Source organism: Hippoglossus stenolepis, chromosome 3 (genome assembly GCF_022539355.2).
Source record: "Hippoglossus stenolepis isolate QCI-W04-F060 chromosome 3, HSTE1.2, whole genome shotgun sequence".
Classification (NCBI taxonomy): Eukaryota; Metazoa; Chordata; class Actinopteri; order Pleuronectiformes; family Pleuronectidae; genus Hippoglossus; species Hippoglossus stenolepis.
The window spans coordinates 23,354,354-23,378,520 of NC_061485.1; the positions used below are offsets into that span (position 1 = coordinate 23,354,354).

Consider the following 24,167-nt stretch of genomic DNA (forward strand, 5'->3'; position numbering starts at 1 on the left):
AAAATGTCCCATTTTACATGGCAGAGCTGGAGCTCAACAAGACTAAATGAGCTGTTCTCTTCCTTCATGGGGCATTGAAAACGGCACCAAATGGAAATGACGGCATTAGGAAGAATAAATGTCCCAAAAACAGACTCGTACTGATATCAGACTGACATTAGTCCACTTAAGATGGCTCTTATGTCTTTGCTATAGTGTAATAAAGATGAAGCTGCTGGCAACAAGAGTCGATCCTCCACCCATCTTTTTATGTTATACAGACATCACGCTGCTTTTCCTGCAGTCTGCTCTTTTAACACAAATCTAAATTGAAGAGTGGGAAGCAAAGGAAAAGTAGTGGAAGTTAATCATCTCTGGCGCTCCAGCTTTTTCTGCTATTTACAAAGAGCAGCTCTACAGGTGAATTACAATTACACATCTGGGAGCCTGTGTGTTTGAGAGTTCATCTTTTATCCTCACAACTTTTCTAGCAGCTCTCCCGCTCTTCCTTGTTCAGGGAGTGACCGACCGCTGGGTGCACTTCAGCAAAGGTGTGGTACGCTGTCTGGAACTGTGTGATTAGCGCGATTGCAGCTAGAATCTCACACAATGGTGAACATAGCAACATCATAGCACATCCAAACCCATGTGGTGAAATGGATTAAAAATCTGGCTTTTATTTTTTTCAAATTAGATGCAACATATCAGCTTGGTTTACGCCCCCACAAGCAATTTCACTTAATTAGTGTGCTCAGGCTTTCTCTGTGCCTCCTGTAGAGAGCAATGAATTCTTCTCCAGTCTGTTATACACAAATAATTACTGAACTACTCCAAGTCGAGTTGCTTGTGTGGGAAGCAAAACAAAAAAAAGTGGAGACTGACAATGCAGCGGAAAAGGCATCTGCTGCAGAACAATTTCTTTGTCGCTGATTTTCATGTGACAATGAGTCATTGTCTGTGTCTAAGTGGCGTAAAAACAACAAAAACACATTTTTATTCACTTTTACTCATTACCACTTTTGAGTCACACAATCACGATTTGTTCAGCTGCTGTTTTACTTTTGACTTCTACACATATGTACGTGCGTGTCTCTTCATTGTGGGCTCTGCGTGTCAAGGACGTGTCCGTTGAAGCACAGCATGTCCGTTTCTGTTTGGCAGTGGGACTCTGGTCCAGAGCTTGTCCCCGGTGACGAGCGGTGACGGAGCCAGCGCCGCAGACGGAGGACAGAGCGGCTCTGAGAGGAGCAGCCGACTTGATCACTGAGCTCTACCCCTGACAGCTGGGGAGCTCTTATCAGGGAGCGCGGCTGGAACTGTACTTGCAATGTGCGCTGATGACGGCCCTGCCGAGGAGACAGGGATCACAGTGTGTGACGCTGACACACTGCCTCTGAGCTCTGCTGCAGACAGCATCAGTCTCTCAGAAATCCAAGTGCTCAAATAAAAGAGTAGCTACAATCCAGGCTGGGCCTGTCAGGCTGCGGTCAGCATTTTGATTCTATATGACGAGGCAGAGAATAGAGAGTCGAGCTACACAGAAGCTTACACATCCGTACATCCACACACACAAGCATTGACACTCTGCATAGAAGAGTCTCTGCTTTGCTGTTTCTTCACCAATAACCTCTCCCAGTAAACTCACCATCAAAAAACAAACTACTCCTGACAAACCACACTCTGCTATAGCGAAGTGGGCCAGCTGCAGCCTGGCTTCCTGTCAGCCCGACGTGGAGGTATCAGGGACCAGGGCCAGATGCCTACAGACAAACCCTGGCCACCAGAGGCCCCCGCTGGCAGGGAACACACAGAGGGGGAGGTGGGATTATACTTCCCATCTCCAAAACTGATTTCCATCTCACTTTCAGGCACACTATCTTTTTCTGTCTCTCTCTGTATTTGTTTTTTTTATACCTGTCACTGTGTTGTCATATATTTTATATATATCTGTCCTTACCCCACATCTTTGTCAGCTGTAATATTTACGTTTCGTTTGACGGAGACCAGGTAAAGAGCTTTCTTTAACTTGGATGCCTGTGTAACCTGCTCTGCCTAAGAATAATCTACCCTTATATACAATACTATGTATAGCATGATGGCTCTATAGAACATTATAGGGATATTTAGGGACTGTATGAAAACAAGTGGGGTGGAGAGGGGAGCTGACTCTTGCCAAGGCTCTTGTCAGCATTAATCTTAATTCATATTTTAGACCCTCCTCTTGACATGGGTAAAAACAACAAGAAGAAAGAAAAGCAGTATCTCAAAATGATATATTAATGGCAAAGCTAATATGATGAAATACAGCTACAACTCTATAGATATAACACATTGTCCTGCTACAAAGGAATAACAGGAAATGACAGATACCCATTTTAACTGTATTTGGACAGTTTAAAAAAAAAAAAACGGTAGCAGCAAAAAAGTAATTACTCTTTAATAGATATAAACCTACAGTTAATACATGGCTTGAAATCATCACAGAGATTCAGGAGCTGGTAAGACTGACTTTTCTTCTAAGATATAGAAATTAGACTTACATTGCAAAACGGACAAAACGCATTGAGTATTGTCAGAATAGGACTGAAGGCTGTGACCTCCCTCCTCATCTTTACAGTTTAAAATGTAATTTGCCTTCTGTTTACAGCATACCCTTCATATGTTGTGTATATGTATGTATATGTTAGACCCCTTGGCCACATTTCATCATGTAAATATCTGTTAGATATCATGTATAGACATGAGAGTATGGATGATGTAGTGCCTGAGGGTTTTTTTGTACTGTATTTTTTTCTGTCATGAACAAAAACTTATTTAAGAACTTTTTAATATTAAAAACAGAGCATGGATGAGGCTCTGCATTTTTATGAAAAAAAAAAGGTCAAATCTATTTGAATTGATTGAATAATTGCTGATTTTCTTGAACAGTTAATTTTTTTTACATAGTAAATGTCACAAGAAGGAAATAAGAGTCCTCAGCTTTCAGCAAATATAAATTGTACCTAACCCTCCCTTCTTCCTTCTAGTCATTTTCATACAGTTCCTTACACAGAACAATAAAACATCGGAGTAAAGCTGTGGACTCACCGTCCTGACTGTCAGTTCTGGGGGATTGTCATTGATGTCAGTGATGGAGATCAGAGCTGTGGCTGTGTTGGACAAACCAAAGTTCAAGTTGCCCTCCATGTCTGTGGCCTGGACGATGATGGTGTACTGAGACACTTTCTGTAGAAAGAATCAGAAAAAGAGAAAACACACTCAGATACGCAGATATATCAAATGCTGCAAAAAACATGGACACAGGACTGAATCAATAAATAGATATTTCTCCCATTTGACAATGACCCTGAGAGTTATAAATGAGTAAATATATTAAGTCATAAATGAGTGAATGCATGAATAAAATCCTCCTGAACTTCCAGTTATTCCTGGATATGTGCACATCTTCTCTTTTTGCTAAGCTACAGACCAACTGGAGTCTGTTAGAGCACCTGGTTTGTTCAATAACAGATTAAGTAAACAGCACAAGCGCGCACACACACACACACACACACACACACACACACACACACACACACACACACACACACACACACACACACACACACACACACACACACACACACACACACACACACACACACACACACAATGAACAGCCACACACAGAGCAATGTGTTGGTAACAGGCTCATCCATTATTGCCTTAAAGTCTTTGTGCTGTGTGAACATGAACCTGCATCATCAGTCATTTTAATGGAGGCACCGCCACTTCAAGACGTGCCACGGAGCTTCAGGAAATACCAGGAGGTGAACAGGCCTTATTTAGTCCGCTTATTGGAAGGACGGGAGGTGTTCCCTTCATCTCACCCCCCCAGAGGGGAGTGCAGCACACACTGGAATGTAACAATGCCATGACGAGACACTGTCACACACCAGGCCTTGTTTAGACACGAGAGAATGAAAAAGAAACATCATGACACTATTAATGGTACTGAAAGTTCAGTCTCATCACTGGAGAGGAGTAGTGCGTGTGTGTTTGTGTGTGTGAGTGAGTGTGTGTGTGTGTGTGTGTGTGTCCGTCCTGACAGTATAAGCCTCTCTGCTTTGTGGTCTTTTCCTCTTCCTATTAATCCATTTGGCTCAGGCCTCCATTGTGTCAGAGAAAAGAGAGGGAGCAAGACGGAGTGGACGTCAAGGACGGGCCAGCGTTAGCCACACAGGCCCCCAGCTGCTTTGCTTAAAATCCCAAATCCCTTACCATCGAAAGCCTGATGTTTGTTTGTTGCTGGGCTAGTTTCATCAAATTCACTGCACTACTGGGTCACGCGTTCGAAACAAGTTGGTGGCCAGTGGCGCGGGTGTCAGGGACTGCCTGGAGGAAGAAGAGCAAACCCAGCACAGGGACTCACAGATGTACAGGGGGCAGTCTTTGCTTCCTGAGAGGCAGCAGCTTTTTTTGCTTTTATTTCTTCCAGTTTTGTCTTCTTTCTTTCTTCCCCCCTCTGGTTTATTGCGTGCTCTTTGTTAACTCACATTCTGTGCTTCTTTTGATCTCTCGCTATCTTTCTCATCACATCTTGGTTGCACTGTGTTCTCCCTCTGTCTCTTCTCTATCCGTCTATCTCTCCGCCAGTCTCTGTCTATCTTTAAATCTCACATTTCTTTTTCACTTGTGAGGGATGCAGCTGATTGCTAGATCAGTCACACCACTGCAGCCAGTTAAGACACGCATCTGGAGTCACTTAGCTTCTCCCCAAGTCACCATGAAATGCGTCGACAAGTTAATCTGCACCGGAGCAATCCTATTAATGAAAACTCAATACTGGCTGCCCTTTATTAGACTCATAATGAAATATCAATACCATCTCTCCTCAAACAGCGCTTCAGTAAATAAAGCCTTCCATGAATGTGTCTCTCTGCAGACTCATTTGGTCACATACATCAATGGACAAATAGCACCCGATGACTACGTAGCTAATGGATGCTGTTTTTCTTTGGTCAGGTGTAGAGAAGTGACAGTAGCATGGCCAGCAGGTGGAGCTCTCACACAGCAGGGGGAGAAGGCAGATGACTCCTGTCCTGCAGGGTTGTATCACTCATGTGAGGGCAGTTGCGAGTTTATGGCCCTTCTAGCTCACATGCACATCCGCTGATGCTCCAGCGAGTGGGAACAGGTGGGACACTCAGACTTATACACACCGGGTGTATATGTGCATGAGCAGGCACACCAAACACAGACATGCGCACACACACACACACACACACACACACACACACACACACACACACACACACACACACACACACACACACACACACACACACACACACACACACACACACACACACACACACACACACACACACCAAAGTAGCTGCCTGAACAAGCCAGTAAAGGGCTCTCTAATGAGTCCTATAGAAGTGCTAAACAGAAAATCTCTGTTAGATTAGAGCCCAGCGCTGGCAGCACATACAGCTTCTTGTCCCACCACCAACAGCCCAGACTCCCCCACAGGCCCAGAGCCTCACGGAAGCTGAAAGCCATCGGAGGCCACGGAAACACCTGCACGCAGAGCTCCGCCAACAATAGACGCCATTCCTTTTTTTCAAGCGGTGCAAATGAGGTAGTTTACCATCGTGGAGAAAAGAAACAGGGAAAAAGCTTTAGCCTATTGATGTTTGGCAAACAGCAGGCAGCACGGGCTCCAAAAAAAAACCTGGCTGTTCAGGGTTTGTAAGCAAATGGACTCGTGCTCCAGAGAGACTTTATTAGCGAAAACACAGTAAAGGAAAACAGTTGGTAAGAGGACAGCGGACAACACAATGGAGCAGAGGTTTTTTTTGGGCAACACAAGTACAGTGGCGAATTAATTAAGCTGGGTGTGCATTTTCACAGACCCAGGTAAAGAGGGAGAGGTCAGCAGGAGAGAGAGAGAGAGAGAGAGAGAGAGAGAGAGAGAGAGAGAGAGTGAGTTACCTCTGCACTTTATTTGTTTTGTTTGTGGATTGTGTTCGGCTGCTGGGCTCCTACTGGTCACAGTCATTAGCTTGTCACTTACAATCTGTCTCAAATGCCCTGAGACTCTCTCTCTCTCTCTCTCTCTCTCTCTCTCTCTCTCTCTCTCTCTCTCTCTCTCAGTGACTCTCAGTGTCAGTGACCCCTGCAACAGTTTCAGTTCAGCTGAGATCACCTCTATTAAATTTACTGGATTAGATTTGATGCCATTCCATTTCATTTCATTAAATCTTAGTTTAGTTCGATTCAGTTCATTTTATTTCAGTTCAGTCCAGTTCCTTTACACATCCGATTCTCTAGCTCAGTAAATGTTCACCTCCGCCAAGAATGTTATGTCTTCATCACCGTTTGTTTGTTTGTTTTTTGTTTGTTCTTGTTACTGGACGGATTAACCATGAAACTCGGTGTGAGCCCCGACCCCGTAATTGTTTTTCCACTTTCGTTTGTTAAAATTGTTTTCATTGAGAGACTGATATTTATGAGTTGGTGCAAGTTGGTGCAGATCCAAATTAAAATCTGGATCAAGTACATTTAAATGGGGTTTAATAAGGGGGCATAATTGGCCTTGGCGGAGGGAAGAACCCATAAAGTTTTATGGCCGGTCCAGATCATGGGGCGTTTTTTTTAACTTTCTTAAACATTGCAAGATAAAGCATTTTTTTGACAGTTGATTTATGTACAAATCTTGCTGAAAAAATTCTGACATATTTAGGTGGTTGGTATTGATGAGTGTTGGTGTGGATCCAAATGAAATTCCAGATCTAGTGGAATCAAAATATTGTCATAGGGAGGCTAGTCTTTCTCCAGCTGTTATATGGTAACAAATAGGACTGAACACTGCAACTACCACCTATCACTAGCTGAGATAATGTCTTTGATTTATTTGTTAGCAGGATTATGCAGAATCTACTGAACATATTTCCATAAAACCTGCTGCTTGGATGGGGCCTGGGTCTGAGAAGAACACATTCAATTTTAGTGCAGATGTGGGTTAGGGGGAAGATGCAGGATTTTTTTTTTTTAACTTTCTTTTCATATTATTATGACATATAAATCATTAAGGTTATCAGACCACTTCCTTGTTTATGTTTCTATCATAAGAACTAGAGAACCATGCTGATCGACCTTGTGCGCTCGACTGAGTGCCTGTCTAGTTACAAGTAAAGCACCGGACCCTGTGGGACTTCTGTTCTGTCATACAGTACATCTTTTAATAGTTAGTCTCAAAATATTGCAGAGAGCTTGTTTTATTTCCATCTTCATCACCCATTCCTCTCTTCATCCCTCGCGCGGATGTCTCCCATGTTGGGTTGAGGACACAAGCGGATCCAGACTGGTTTGAAGACAGCACAAGCCAGCGGAAACTTATTGCAAGCAGCACGCAGTTCTCTGAAAGCTTTTGTCTGAAACCCATTGTAGAAATATTCACTACGTAGGTAAATCTGAGATATAAACTCTGAATCCACTTGGTTATACACGCCTCCACATTTACGCAAACAGCTCAGAGTCATATACGGGATAAATAAAGGCTGTGAGTCACATAAGAATAAAGCTGCTAGAATAAAACACACCGACTGGGTGAGGCATTCAGTTAATTGTCCAACTGAGCATTACAATACAGAGTGATGAACAGACTTATTGGCTCCGGAATGTCACAAACAGACGAAAGCAGATAAAACAAAAGAAATTCTTTTTTTAGCAGGAGATCATGTCAGGTGTGACCTCTCTCTTCAAAGAGCTACAAGAAGAGAAAGGTCTCGAGGACTTAAACAGAATAACAATCCAAATGACATTATACAAAAATGTCAGCCAGCAGACCACTGTGCAAGCAATATTGTACAGTTGCTCAGATCCCATTCTGAAGAGAGGAACAAAGGAGCAGCTGTAAGTCCAACTCCTCTAATCTAAGGAAGCAAAAAGAGAAGGAGACGGGCGGTATTTGGATTGAATTAATCAATAGTAGTCATAGTGCTATCAAGCTGTCAGAAGTTTAACTGTAGAATCAGAAAGAGAGGAATTAGGAGAGATCCTGAATAAAATAAAGCTGCCAATGGGTTTGTAGCAGACGCTTTACCGGTACTATCTGATACAATGTTGAGATCTCTGTGCAGTGGTTATTTCAGGACACGCCAATGTGGTTTAGAGAGGAGTGTTCACATCAAATCAAAAGAGGGGGGAAGTTTGTTCTAGATTTTAGATAAACTGACGCTGAAATGACACATGATTTAACATTCAATAAGGCCTTAGACTGAGAGGGGAGTTGGCCACATGATGTACAAATATTGCACCAAAGGTAATCTGGTCTTAACACAAAATTATTAAATAATATTTGGGCTCTGTCACATTGGCTGGGCTCTCTACTTGCTGAATGTAAACATCGGGCTGGACACAAAAAGCAGAATGCCTCTCAAGTTCAGGTTGGGCTTGGCAAATCTTCTCCTGGGGCTCGGTCGGGTTGCTGCCTGAGACTCAGGCATGGAGTCTAACATCTGACAATGTATTTGGCAAAATATTAACAAAATACACTTTCATCATATCAGATCCAACTTTTGATTATTTTATGGCTTGTTTATATTTTGCTATAATCTATCGACACTGATATGTCTCTAAATTGTAGTTATTCTTGGCTGTGGCAGAGTCGGACATTATTAAATCAAATTAAATAGGACATGAGATGACTGAATTCTGTAGACACGATATTGCGAGCAAATTATTCTTTCAACTCATCGGCTGATCCCAGAAAATAACTTTTATAAAACTCTGTGAGTATTTATCTAAGAGCTGCTGAAAAAAAGGAAATATTTGACCTAAGTCCAAGGTAGAAAAGTATCATCTGCAAGAGAAAGTGGCAAAAACTAAAGTGGCATAAGTGAAATAATTCACTCTTTTCTGAAGATAAAAAGGTCAAATTCAACACTCGCTGTGTTCACATAATAAGGTGGATATTGAGTTGATCTTTTCTCGACGGAATGTTGGCTGCAAGCAGTCAACATCCACCTACATGCATCCACATGCTTCATTCAGCAACACGCTCACAATCTTCTGAAGGATGTGTTGTCTTGCTCCTGGAGCTCGGGTGTGAGGTGGCAAGTTAACATAACTCGGCGTCTCACAGACAATAAAGCCCCAGGCCCATTTCAGATGCCTGCTCTCAGCCTCTATCCTCAGTTAGGCTCTGGAGAACTTAATAGAGCCAGGCTGTGGGCTCTCGTGTCCTTCAGGCAGTCCAGGCGATGTCCTAATCGAGGGCGAGACAGTCCAACGCTAAGCTGGCATCAGTCCGAAGGACAGCCTGGCGCCAGCCCACACCACACCATGCCACACCAGAGCGTTCCAACCCAGGGCTCATGGGAGATTTAGACAGCCTGGGGTAATGAAAGACAACAGCTCTGCCTGCCAGCGGAGCTGGTGCCATGGAGGGAGGGCACCAGGGGGGAACATCCACGCCAGCTGTGGCCCCCTGACATCTCCCTCTATGCTACCTGCTGCATCACACTCGTACTTCATTACAAATGTACTTCTCCATTGGAAGCCTGCTGGTTTCATCTATTTCTACAACATACAACATATTTGTCTTTGATCATTTCTGGGGAGCAGCTCAATTTGATACGGACATAGGGAGGCATATATAAACATCTTTGCTTCTGCCTGAGCCTGTTCAGTGACCAACACAAAGATTGCTTACGCTGTCCATGTCCTTTATACTTATCCTACAATGTGTGATGAGGACTGAATAAAACTCAATCAGTCCAAAAGATACTCCAATCAGTCACAACATTAAAACAAGTTACTGGTTGAATATATAAATCAACATAACAAAAATATAAACATTCACCTTCACCTCCTGCAAGCGTAATTTGAATTTTAACTTTGGCTGTCTCAAGAGGTAGAGCGGGTCGTCTTCTCACCAGAAGATCAGCGGGTCGATCCCCGTCTCCCCATTCTGTATGAACTTCAAATTGCCCCTGACGGCAGCACTGGCAGTGAATGAATGATGTGTCATAAAGAAAGTGCTGCACATAGAAGCACTGGATGAATGAATGGTTGGATGGCAAAACGGTGCTGTAAATTGCTTTGAGTGGTCCTCAAGACTAAAAGTGGTCTATAAATACGGATCCATATATCTCTTAAATGCTGAACACCAGAACCACACACAAGTAGCCATGTTATACTTATACACACATATGACCAGCTTTTTAGGCTGTGGGATAACATGGGATCATCATGCATTATTGTGCGATCATGTCACATTGAGTCCTCCCCTGTATGAAAGGTGCTATACAAATCAAAATTGATCGATGTGGTGTCTGAACAATCAATAATAATTCCTTGCCGAGAAAAGTCACATGAACGCCATCTCAAGTCGGAACAACTCAGAGAGCCTGTGGAACTATGTTGTACCTTTAAAACACATGAATACAAGACATTTTATTTACAGCGTCCATGTTTCTCCATATTCTGACTCCCGAGAACAAGAACACATCTCAATCAGAATGACTGCTTCACAACTTAGGAAACTGATCCTTCCAAGCAGCGCATGCTCTCACAGTTAGTCCCATGATAATAGCCAATCGACGAGGATGAAATTCGAACCCACGCATGCACAGCACAATGGATTAACAGTCCATCACCTTAACCACTCGGCCACCGCGTCTGTACAGTGTTGGCGGGTCATTGGTATTCACTGGTGTCAGAGGTAAGTGACACTGAGCTAACCTCCATGTACCTCTCTGGCTCCTCGACACGAGACAACCTGTTTCACCCCTTAATTAGCACATGAATATTCCAGTTACACAGCAGCATGGTGCATGTGGAGTTGAGGTGTGAGAGAGAGTGAGATGGGAGAGGAAACAGAGAATAGCAGCAAAGGTGTTTATTGGTTATTCATTGTCTCTAGAGTGAGAATGCATATTCATATATTTGTGTAGATGCATGTCTTACACCATTGTGACTTCTGGGATCAGGTTTATCATACTTCAGTAAGAAGCATTAAACCGTGTGAGCTTTACTGCATCTACCACAGCAACCATAGCTGCACGGGAGTGTGTTTGTGAACACGTGCCCATGTGTCTGGGCATGTTTCTATGTTTAAGCTGACGACCTTGACAGCAGGTGGGTGAACTCCCAGGTGTGTCCCAGTTTTAGTGGGAGGATCAGAGGCAGGTGGGACTGAGCCGGGCTTGATGTGTCCAGATTAATGAGCTTTCCCTCACTCACATCACTTGCTACTGCTGCCGCCCGGGCCAAGCTGGAAACAGGGACACAGAGCTGGCCCACGTTCACTAAACTCATTTAAATTGTCACACAAATGTATCAGGCTATCATGCCATGCCAGCTCTCTATAAAAATTGGATAAGGAACGAGCATTGATGTATTGTTTTCCTCTGTTTTCAAAACCTGTTTCTGTTCTTGAGATTTTAACTGTAATCATTCTCCAAATACGCCCGCCTTACTGTTAGTGAAGTCCCGTTTTAAGTGATCTCTAGTGCCGAGATGGACCAGCGGGACTTCCCAGAATATAAACATAATGACACACTTTCGTCAGTGCTTTTATGTCGCTGATAAAACCAACCAACAAAGTTATGAGAATGATCCAAATAATGACAGCATATGGATCTGAGCGTTTCCCCATTTTCGCCAGTTGTATATTCTTAAAAGTTGAACCATAGAGATAAGGGAAGGTGTGTGTGTGTGTGTGTGTGTGTGTGTGTGTACACAGTATGACAGTTAAAGGCTGCAGGCTGGACAATTTGCCATGGTTAATGCCCACAGTCACCTGATCCCAGTTTGGGATAAACAGACGTATACCCTGCGTGACCTCCACCATTAGTGGAATAAGACAGAAGATGCAGCGGGGACAGTGTGTTTGAGGTATTGGTGGTGGTGTGTGGGATGGTGAACGACCACAGCAATGGACACACACAAACCAGTGGTGGATCATTATATGTGATCTGCTCCATGTAGTGGCCAAAACATTAGATATTTTCCTGTCATTTATTTTGCTACACGATGAGAAAACAAATTTCTTTAGGGTTTAGTGGATTCAGAGATCAAATAGTAGTTTGTCATGCAGGAGGCCTAGGAATTTATAGGTTTAAAAAGTTGATTTGTTGCATCATTGGCATTGTGTAGACTAGGCCTGAGAAATAAAACAATAACATTGATTATCACAATAAAAGTTTCATCAAAAGCAATGTAACAAAGTTTCAATATATTACAAAAAATTACATAATAGCCAGTGAAATCTAATTTTAAATGATGATAGTTCTGGTTGAAAGCCACATGTTTTCGGGAATTGTAATACAATTTTGGACTGAAATTATTTTCTGGGTTAAATGATAGCAAAACTTTGAGATTAAATATTTAAAAACAATGCTACAATAGCTTACCAGTATTGCAGCTAACTTGCATTTGACTGTTTCAACATTTCTCTGACCATAGGAGACAAAAGCTGGAAGTGAAGCTCTACCTGGCTGTGTGTGAGCGTGTGTGTGAGCGTGTGTGTGCGCGTGTGTGTGTGTGTGTGTGTGTTTGTGTGTGTGTGTGTGTTTGTGTGTGAGCGTGTGTGTGCGCGTGTGTGCGCGTGTGTGTGCGCGTGTGTGTGCGCGTGTGTGTGTGCGTGTGGATATGGTGCAAGGTATTCTCCCAGCAGAGTAGCTTTGTGAAATAATAAATGACTGAGTGGAACTGCTGTGTTGTTTTCAACTTGTTCTTGAGCGGATGGGACATGGGGGAGCAAGTCGGTAGCTAGCTACCAGAGTGTAGGGAAGTCAAGTACACAGTCAGTATGGGAAGAGCCAAGGAGTAGCTCAGCAGTTTGGAAAATAGTGTTATTTAGTCTTAGCTTAAATAAAAACCAGAAACAGGGGGGAACCGTAAAGTATCTGCAATACCAATGTAGAAGAAAAGAAAAAATACATAAAAATATAAAAACTAGTCTCTACTCCGGCCTAATTTATTAGGTGATGCGAAACCATCGAATATCAGCCCAGGTTTTATGTTATTGCCGCGTGGGCACATATTTCAATTCGGCACATTGCTCAATAAATTTGAGACCTTACAATATAATAGAGAAACCCAACATGCGAAGGCAGTAACGGGGATACACAGCACATAAGGTTGACACCGACCTCTCTGTCCAGGCCGGCTGCCACTGTCACGATGTCTCCAGTCTCACTGTTGATGGTGAACATGTTGGGGATGGGGCTGTGGGGTGTCTGAGAGAGGATTCGGTAGCGGACCATGCCGTTTGCTGTGGTGGAGTCGTCCGCGTCGGTGGCTGTCACCTGCATCACAGACGAGCCTGTGGAGAGAGAGTTCGTTAGCTGGGAAGACCGGGAATAAGCAAGGTCAAAGGTCAGAAAAGGTCAAGCTGGAAAAAGGTAAAGAGGAAAAACAAGCCGTCATTAAATTACAACAATGTGCTTTTTAAGGTCTTCTGCCCATATACATTTTGAAAATACAAACAGTGCACAGAAGGTTTCTTGAAAGCCCATTACTTTTAATGAATTTGCAGCAAATATCAAAGAGAAGAAAGAAAACTCAGAAGACAACAACCCCATTTATAAACAAGAAAGAAGTCATTCCGACTTTGCAAATTGCTGTGACATTCTCTGTTCTTTGGGAAGCAACTTTTAGTGAGAGCACAAAATCACAAACAAAACCTGTTAAATCGGCCCCTATTTTAAGTTGTGCTGTTTTGTTCTCTCCGTATAGCCAAGCCATTGGGCAAAGTTTCCATCTCCGCAGAGTCCATTTAGTAATGAGCAGCGCTGGGTCGTCTGCCATTTCCACCATCCATTATTTCAGCCTTCAGCGGAACTGTGGCTGCCCTTAATGCTCCCATGCTCTCTCCCTATTTGTCTTAGAATCACAGATAAACACTGCCATTTAAGGCAGACAGCGCAGAGGTGGTGAGGTGGCAGGAGTGTGTGGGTAAAAAGTGCACGTGTTTCCCTGCGTTTATACTTACACATACGTCTGTGCATCTGTATGCATGTGCCTGTGTGTGTCCTCGCCGCACGCATCAGGGTGACAAGGGCCTGTGTCCCCACATCTTCCCCGAGCAGAATTATTGATTTGCACGAGTTTGTCAGCTAGGCTCACAAATGCGATCAGGCAATTAGGAGCACTTTGTGCTGGAAAGAGGAGAGATCACCTCGCCTCTCTCGCAGGGTTCTGTGAAAATGTCACTTTCCATCAGGCAGCCATTTACAGACTGCCACCATCGCCGCGGCTGCTGAGAGAAAAAGAGTGTCAGCTCGCAGGAGGAGGGTGGCAGAGAGAAGAGTCAGCTGAAGCACAAACATGCTTGAAAAGGAGAAAGTGCTAATTAAAACGCCTACATGTTTGATTGCCTTCTCTAAATTAATTTAAATAAAACCTTTCTGATGGATTTAAAAAAATGTAGCACTGTTTTCATGATAGTGGGCACTGGAAAGTGTCTCAGCAAACTAATGCATAAACACGCTGTTTACCTCAGTGGGCTCGATGGTGGGGGGTGGATACCATGCTGAGGAGAAACAAAACCGGTGTCATAAAAAAAAAAAAAAGGTTGACAAAAGACGTCCTTTGCGGAAATAAGAAAGTCAAGTTTTGTCTCAGCACCTTTCTAATCACCAATTAATGTAAATAAAAGTAAACTGAGTGGAAGCAGGAGAGCTGCTGGATCCATGGCAGGCCTGACAGTCCCCCGTGGGTCTCAGCAGTTACAGGTGTCTCCATTCCCATAATTGGGTGTAGATGGCACTATCATTCCTGTGACAGCCTGCATGGACAGGATAATTGTAGCCTCGAATTTCTATTTCAAACTTCATTAAGTTTCAAAGCAGGATTTGTCACTTTGTCCAGCGAGGAAGAGAAAGAGAGTCCAGGCAAAGACAGGGAGAAGAAAAACAAGTACTGCAGCTCCGCCAAGGACAGCCACGATTTATAATCAACCTCTCCAGTCCCGCAGGAAGGGAGAAGATGTGATAGGGAGTCACACGTTGGCCTTTCATATCAATGAGGAGGATTCAGTTATATGATGATGATGCACTTTTAGATTCAAAGAGGGATGGCCATGCCTGAAACGGTTAATCTCTGAGCCTGTTTAATTCCTCTTTAATTTGAACGCTAATTCCAAATCCTAATTGCTTTTCCGCAAAAAATCGCTGGAGCTGAAAATTTAAGTGGTCGACCATTTTACTCACATGACCGCAGATCACTGCTACCTAAACATAAGTCACCCCGAGTCAACGTCTGACTCTCAATAAGAGAGAAGAGGAAGAAGGCAGCAGATGACGGACTGAGCAGAAACAGGGAGAAACACAGATGCAAAGATAGAAAGCAGAGGAGGAAATTGCAAAGCAGAGAAAAAGATTAAGATAAGAATAAAGCTGCGACGGTTTTTAAAAACCATTAAAGGCAAAGGTGCAAGGGGGAAGTCTGGGGGTGAGAGGGCAGGGGATGGACGGTACAAGAGGATAATAACTCCGTGGAGAGAAGATAGAGGTTGCCTGGTTGAAGGAAAGAGTGGCCACAGTACAGCGGAGAGAGAAGGAGAATCAAGGGTTGTGAGGTTTAAAGCACGAGAGAGGAAAGGTTGAAAGAGAAAAGGTTGAAGCCCGGTGAATCTTGGTGGAAGGGAGGGAGGGGGAGACAGTGTTCACACAAAACCCACTAATGGCGACCACAGCTCTCTTAGGACACAAGGACACAGTCGCACCATTCAAACCATTCACAATCATTCCGGTTTAGAATGACTACAGAGAAGACAAAAAAAGCAGAGGCACAGGAACCTTCATGGAACCTTGATCTCTATTATTGCATGATAGACATTCTTGCTGATCTGTATCTACTCGCTGGTATTCAGGGTCATAGTATCAGTACAAAATCGATAAGCAGTCGCATTAGCATATTGTATGTGTAGGTTTTTTACAGCAGCATTTCACCTATATCACACACGAAACTACTTAACCAGCAGAAACAAACATCTGAATCCTGTCTTCTGTGGCTCTGGTGGAGCTTTGTCAAGATCATGTCATCAGGGTTGTGCTGCAAATATCGTTAATGCATAATTCAACGTTTCTGATCCATTCAATGGAATTAAAGTTGAGATATCTATGCCTCTGCTGCACTGAATTTGACCATTCCTATTCATTACTTCCACGGAGGTCAAGCTTTCAGTTTTCACCCGCGTCTGTTTGTCTGTTGGTTTATTTGTTGGCAGCCAATAAACTAGGAGGAGGAATGGAGCCTTAGAATAACCCATTAAAGGAGACATATTATTCCTTTTCAGTTTTACTCTTTCCTCTTGCGTGTTATAGGTTTTTTGTGTTGTTTTTTGAATGTAAGATCTGCCACTATGACTTATATAAGCCGTTTTCAGACATGGCCTCCGGGTAAAATCCGGAGAATTGGCTACGGAGTCTACCCAGACACTGCCTTTCTCACGCAGCGGGAGGTTCTCTACACAGACGCGCTCACGACAGCATCAAATCCTCCGCGTTATTGAGGCGATAGGTGGAGCATCCGGGTGCAGCAGGAAGAGGCAGGAAGTGACGTATGAACTCTGATGCGTAGATCAAGTGATCATGTTTACAGCGCCCCAACACCGTCATCAGCTCTTATCACCACAAACTCGCTTGAAATCTTCATCAGTGTCTTCTACGTGTATGAAGTACTACGTGTTCTATTTGTTTTTTTCGTCTGTCACGCGCTAGAAGCAACCCCCCCTCCCCCCCACTCGATCACGATGAATTCAGAGGGAGATCTCGTGCTGTGTTCACACATCGACTTCTCCTGGATTTCTACAGACTTTATACTAGGAGGTCAGGCGGATAAAGTCCGTGGAAACTACGGAGCTTCTCACTCGGACAATTGCGTTCGTACATGCACCTCCTAAGAAGAAAATACGGAGGATCTGCAGAATTCAGTGCATGCCTGAAAGCAGCTATAGAGTAAGAGGCACAGTGAGAACATATTGTTGTGCTCCTCCATGTACTCATCTCCACCTCTCCATCTCTGCACTCTATATGCCAATCCCTAATTACCCCCCAGCAAAAAAAAAGGCAAGATGGAGCGATGCTTTTAAATCTCTCTGCAACTGTTAGCAAACTATTCAAGAGAGAGAGGGAGTACCGTGAGAGGGAGATAGAAAAAGCGACGCAGCACCCCTGTCCCCCCATGGGAGGGCAAATCGACTGTAAGAAAAGGCACTCAGCTGCTGGTTTTGATCTCACTCTCTCATTTCAGATGGCCTTTTTTTTGAGAAAGACGATCCATAAAAGGGAACAACTTGCTGTCAGAGTTGGGGATGAGGGGGTGGGTGGGAGAGAGGACTGAACATCACAAGGCAGATGTTCTGAGTACACGGCAGCCTCTGAACACAAGAGCTTTCTGAAGGAGTCACGCCATGTCGACAAATTTCTTATCTGCAGGCGTGAAGAGTTTCAGATGATTTTAGTGAGCTTGTAAAGGCAGTGGTGTTTCATGTGTTTTTTTTCTTCTTTTATGTGTGCACTCCATGTTAGCCTAAGCTAACTTGCATATTACTTTTTGTACCTTACTGGTTTAGCAGGTTTCACAGGATTAGCCTCCGAGTTTTCACAATCAATCTCATTTACTCCTCATTAACAACAAGTAAGTGTGATCAGCCTGCTCACTTTGCCATCTACCGTTTTGTTAGGTTTGATTGCCAGTGCAAATTAAATCCCATTAGTCACAGGTTTGTTTGGTGCCGAGCGGGGCCGTTTCAAACGGATCCTGACTGACAGCCTGATCCGATCTCTCCCTGTGTAACATCTGGTGACGATGATAAGGGTGGTTCCCTGTAGGTCTCTGTCTTTGATGGCTTCCCCCACAGTGCTAGATGTGAAGATGTGTCGAAATGCTTCAGAGAACCTCAGATATCTGGGTCTGTAGATACACGATGTGATACTGCTGCAGCTTTAAACACATATCTCCCCTTTGCATGGAATTAAGAAAAAATACAAGGGGTTGTACACACACTTTTCAAATATTACAAATATTAAACATTTGAACTGCTTCTGTTTATTCAGACGTTCAGGGAGCACACCAAAGATTAAGGGCCTTTGTTCAGAGGTTTCTTCAGTATCTTTCCTACTGGTGTGGGTGAAAACTTGTAATGAACTTTTCTACTTTTCACACATCACAGTTCATCTTTCTGTTAAGACGCTGGTGGATAAAAATACCTTCGGCTAACTGTTGAAACAATAGAGCATGAGCACTGAGTTGGCTGCATGCCATAAAGCCAATCTGTTACAGGGAAATACTTCAAATTGTATAAAGCAAAGCACTGAATTGTTTTACCTTATTTTCAAAGCTTAAGAGTTCCATATTTTACACATTTTCATTGTTTTATTTGAAGGTTTGATATTTATGAGAAAACATATTTGTGCTTTTAAGTGCAGCAAACACCTCAGTGTAGTTTTACATCTCCTCGCTCATGCTTCTCCCTGGAGCGCTAATCATAACATGTTTCTTGAGTGATGCACGACCAGGCCAATTACAGGTGTAGCCTGCAAATGTAGCATGGTAAATGCCATTGGCGATGGTCATGAAAATGAGCCCAGTAGACACAGTCAAATTAGGACTAAAATGCTCCTGCTGGATTTGTCTGGATCATCTGGTGGCATCGAGGGACAATGTAGGAGTGAGTTAGCCCCCTGCCTCTGCCTCCAGCCAGGGGAGACTGAATCTGGGACCATCGGGGATCCCCAGGAGGTGGGTGATTGGGCAGCTGGGACGGCTGAGAGAGGACTGTGGCGAGTGGAATACGAGGAGGAGAAGGAGCAGTCATTCTCTCTGTCACTGCCAGACAGTGTCTAGTGTGTACGGGGATTGACTGGGATTGCAGGCGAGGGTGAAATGCTACAGCAAGTGCATGGAAGAAACGTCGACCAGCAGCTATGGATACAGCTACTTATCCTCTTTTCAGAGCTCCGACTCCAGGTGGTTTTCAGTCCACGCACAGCCATAATAATACCTGGATTTCAGTCCAAGTGTCACGACTGATAAAACTACAAAAAAACCAAACAAGACAAATGTAATCAAACGATCGGCAGAAGAATAGCGTTAACAGGATTAAAAGTAGAAAAGATTGTTGAAGAGGTGGAGCAGAACACTCAGAGTCCTTAACAGAGATAGAGTAAAAAAGCAGATTTCAGGAGAAACCTTTGAGAAAGACAGAACAGTGGGTCAGGATGAGGTCGTAGCTTAAAGCGGTGACTGTAGAGTTCTGACATCACAAAGTCACATAAGTCCTGACAGCTCGTTTTAAAACACTGTTTCTGAATATGGAATGTGTGCCCTTCTCTGTGAATTTAACATTTTGGCCTTTTCCCAGTATTTATATGGCACCCAGAGCTGCTTTATAATCCAAAAAAGAGTGAGGCAATCTCACTTTCTACAATATGGGACCTTTAAAGAAATTGCACTAAACAGCAGTGGTATCTAGTCATGCAAATAATTTCCTCTCAGACAAGGTTTTAGACACGTCATGTGTGATACTGTACGACTTGATATATCATGATGTAGTAACAGATATGAATAGTTTTGGATGTTTTATCACTGATCAGACTTGCGGGCAGGGCGAGGCGGACAACTGAGGTATTCCAGCAGCATCTCTGCCCAGAGCCGCACCTGTCACCCGCCATGTTGTGATAGGACGGAAAGAGTCTGTCACCTGAGGTACCACCTGAGGGATTTCCATGGTCATCTTTTTATGCCACTGAATATTTTAAGCCAAATGCAAATGCAGGATGCACACCAGAGGATCCGTGAAGCTCGGCTGTGATCTCGCGGGCCCTTTTAATAATCACTGAAAATGTCAGTCGTGAAATGAAGTTTTCATGAACTCGTATTACGTATCGTATTACATCAGTTATTGAAGAAATTTACAATATAATACTGTAAGAATAGTGGATTGAGAATCCGAAGTACTCCCAGGCAAAATCTAAGTATTATTTGTTCTGGACGGTGTCTTAGTCCATTTTAGTTCGGATCAAAAACTGTGTCCCAAAACCTTTGAAGGATCGGCGCAGGGTTGCCCCTACATTGGCCAGCCCGCTGCTGCTGCTAAAAGAAACTGTTAGGGGAAACACTGAAGTGTCCCATGAAGGAGGCGGTCTTCTTAGGCTTAGGAGGATTTCCATGATCAGCATCACCAGCTCATTTCGCCCTTATTGCTGTTGTCTGGCAACAGAGCTCCAGTTGGACACAACAGGGAAAGTTTTACTGCTGCTTGTTTTTTTGTTTTTTTCATACCACATCTCGATCGCCACCTGGTGACTGGCTGCATTCTGGATCATAAATCTGCTCTATTTACTGCGCAGACTCCGCCAGCAAATATGTCAGATGCTGGCGTTCATACCTGACATACTTCAGTTTCATTTCTGGATAGTGGGAGCATGTGGAGCTGCGTCATCCATCTTTATATACGGTCTAAGGTTCAGATGAGTCATGTACTAAATATTAATGTTTTGGAGGTTGCATTATTTTTTCTGATTCTGTCTAAACAAAGGTTTATACAACAGAGTTTATTCAGTCAGAATGGATATTAATCAATGCCCACTACATCAAGCGTACATCTTACAGTTGGCTGTGTTTCTTGTTTGTGTGCAGGGTTGGAATCGGTTCAGCTGGGGATGAAAATCAACTTCAGCAAAACTGTGGGTTCATTAATAGTGCGTTAAAGTGGCGGAGGACATATTAAAGGATTAAATGGGCCAGAGAAGTATAAAATGTCTCCTTGAACCCAAACTGGAGATGAATCACACTCATTCTTGTTTTCTTCAACTCAACAGGCAATTAGGCAAACGTGACTTTGTAGCATATGTGCCTAATTAAAATGAATCAATTCAGACACCAGTGACTGAGCTTTACACACAGTTTGCCTTGTTGACACCGAACTCTCCATACCTGACGCTGTACGCTCCACAAACAAATGTTACTTGGCAGTGATTTTTTTAATGACGAGCAGAGCAATTATGCCGTACATGCTGTAATATGTTTCTTCTTAATTGGTATAACAGATTGCATTCTGTTCAAAACAAAAATTTAACTCAAAGACTTTTGCCGTCACACGCTCCCATTTTAAACTAAGCAGAGAGTATCAGAGTGAAAAAGGAAGAAAGTAGCTGTGGGACTGTCTGGTTGCCCTCGCTAATTAGGAGCGCTGTATATGCTGTAGACCCGTGCTCCACTGAGGAGTAACCGGTACTCACACACACACACACAGGCACGCACAAAGACACACACACACACATACTCACTGATCCATACACACGCGTACGCACGCACAACATGCTTTCCTATATTGTTTACAAATCCCCCTGAGATTAAACTGCAGCCGAACAATATCTGAACACTGTGAAGACACACACGGGTCCTCGGGGTCTGATTGTTAGAGCAAGAGTTCTTCCAGTAGAGACAAGAGAGCTACTTGTATATTCTGCTCTTGTCTCTCGCTTGGCACTGACCAACTCTGTTTCGCGATTCAGAGGGAAGGTCTACATGTCTCCGTGCTCGGTAGAATCTGATAATGATGCATCCAGCCAGGATACAGTAACACAAATATCTCATGAGCGTGCCCTCGTCTGAACCAACCCAAAACTTCACGTCACGGAAAATTCCCACCTCGAGGTGTTGCTTGCGTTGTTCACGTCCAAGATTATTCAAAACCACTGGAAGTGAGACGGAAAAATGTAAGACTGTGTGTGTGATGGAAAAAATTGGAACGTGGTTGATTTGAGATTCGAATAAGGTGACGCACAAGCTCACACCATACAAAAGGACATAAACAGGATCCTTAAACAAGAGACAAGGACAATCATCTCTTTGTCTAGAAATGTTTAAACATAAAACATGTTAGAGATCCATAAAGGGATAATTGCATTAATAATTCCCTACAGAGTACAGTATAGAAGCTACCAGCATACGTGGCAATTTTCTGGGCATTAAATTGCCAGGTTCCACAATCTAAACTATACAATCATCACTGATTACCTGTAATCAGAACTGAACAAAGCGTTCAGTTTGAGCTCAAATCTTTCCCCTATAACACAAGGTGATTGCACTTACTGTTCACACAACAACTTCTGAGCTTGTATGCTATACCTGCTGGATAATGAGGCCAATTCCAGGTCTGATTGGGGGGGTGTTGCTGATCTAGGGCTGATCTGAACAGATTATCTTGCCAAATAATCCTGTAGTGTGAGGGGTTTACAGACCTAATCTTCCTGCAGCAACTGAATAAGAGTATTTCGAATTGTAAATATTGTAAATATTTTGGTGTTTACAAATCGGGGAGTCGTGTCATATGAAAGAAACAATAGCCAATAAAAGTGAACCGACCAAGGAGGATATGAAAATCCTCCTGTGTGCAAATGCATTAGACCCTGACCCTGAATCCTAATGCAAATCTTTTGCATTTAACAAACTATTACATGTGAAGAAAAGACACATTTCTGTTTTGGACTCTCTGTTTTTTTCTTGTTAAATATGTAATAGTTGTACTTCTTCGGGACTATAAAAATATTAAAATGATAACATAAGTATGGAAATTCGCTCCACTGCAACTGCTAACAGACAATTACAGACAATTATTATTTAACAACTGAAGCTTAGTCATTTTTTATTTTGTCCATATACTGTCCAAGAATCCAGGATGTTGTTTTTTCCCTTTACTTTCATAAAAACTAAATTTACAGGAACACTATCCTGTTCATTTTGTTCACTCTTACCTGGTTTGGAGCCTTCAGCCACAGAGCCATTGTACACCTGGTTATGAAACTCAGGCCTGTTGTCGTTCATGTCGATCACGTAGATGTACAGATCGATTGGATTCTCCACCTGGTTACCGTTCATGTCCACTGCATGCGCTCGCAGCTGTGAACATACAAAAAAGCACAAACGAGGAAGGGATCATTAGAATTGAATATTGTATATTGGCTTGAATTGATAAATGTAGCTGGACTGATAACAGGCCGCTGGCTCGATTGATATAAAAGTGTGAGATCCGGTCTGGACTGGAACAAGGCACAACTTGTATTCTATTTCTTGTCTGTCAGCAGGGCACCAGTATCCTGATGGTATCCTGGCAAGGGACCGCAATAACACAGACAGGGGCAAAGTAGTGAAATGCTCCAGACACAAACAACACCTATTTTACTGTTAGCACAGCCAGAGTCCGAAAGAATATCAGAGAGGTGTTGCTGCTCAAGCTGTGGCTTCTTTTTTAGTCTGGGGGAGAATGTTTGTCTCAATTTATTTTGACAAAGGAAGCCATTTGGATGGTTGTCTTGCAATGATGAGCTGTTCCCTGACAATTCACAGTGTGGGAATAGAGACAGCGAGGAGGTGGAGAATGAAGGGGAAGAAGAAAAAAAAAAAGCGGGACGGGGAACAGGCGAATGAGATGGGAAGAGGAGAGGAGGAGTGTGACTGAGCCTTGTGCAAGTAAATGAGAGATGAAAATACAAAGAGGCAGTGTGGGGGTGTGGGGGCTCGAACAGGGAGGACTGACAAAAGCAATCATCATCTACACTGGGATGTCTTAATCTCCAGTGCTGCTGCTACACACCCTCTACTCCCCACCAATCCCCACTAATGACATCTAACATAACGCAAAGCTTTGTAATAGCCTGGAACCAAACCGGCACTGTTCACCGTGACTTACATTACTCTCATTCAATTGCCTAGAAAATCATATCCTCTGCAGAAATGTTATTCAATCACAGCTTGGCTTGGTAAAAGGAGAAGGGCTCTCGTTCTGGCTAAAAACCGACATGCTGGCGGCAAAATATTTTGCCACAACACAGTCAAGGAGTTTCTGCCTGCCAGCCTATTTACAGCGAGTCGTGATGTATTGTGGAGTGACATGAAAGATTGAATGACGGCACCTGCCTCTGCCACTACAAAACTAATCATGTCGGCTTTTGTGTCAGCTGTCAAGGATGTATCACAACATACCCAAACACACGCCCTCTCCAGCATTCACACGCGCATCCCAACACATGTTTAACATGGACGCTGACAAAAGCGGACACATACACACTTGGGAGACACACACACACACACACACAGACACGCACACATAGCCAATCAAAAGAGCCCTCTTTAGCCACTTAATGATCCTCAAGATGCTAGTTTTCGATTGGCTGAAGCAC

The 24,167-nt window shown here is 43.4% G+C and overlaps 1 protein-coding gene across 3 annotated transcripts in view; it reads right to left on the reverse strand.

Moving 5' to 3' along the window:
- The window catches only part of cdh4 (cadherin 4, type 1, R-cadherin (retinal)), a 210,489-nt gene that overhangs the window by 18,711 nt on the left and 167,611 nt on the right, over positions 1-24,167 (reverse strand). For all 3 annotated transcript variants that reach the window (XM_035152798.2, XM_035152795.2, XM_035152796.2), the window contains exons 7-9: positions 22,743-22,887; positions 13,128-13,300; positions 3,067-3,204 (exon numbers count right to left, since the gene is read on the reverse strand). In XM_035152798.2, coding sequence (XP_035008689.1) covers positions 3,067-3,204; positions 13,128-13,300; positions 22,743-22,887 — 456 coding nt within the window. The remainder of the gene's footprint in view (positions 1-3,066; positions 3,205-13,127; positions 13,301-22,742; positions 22,888-24,167) is intronic.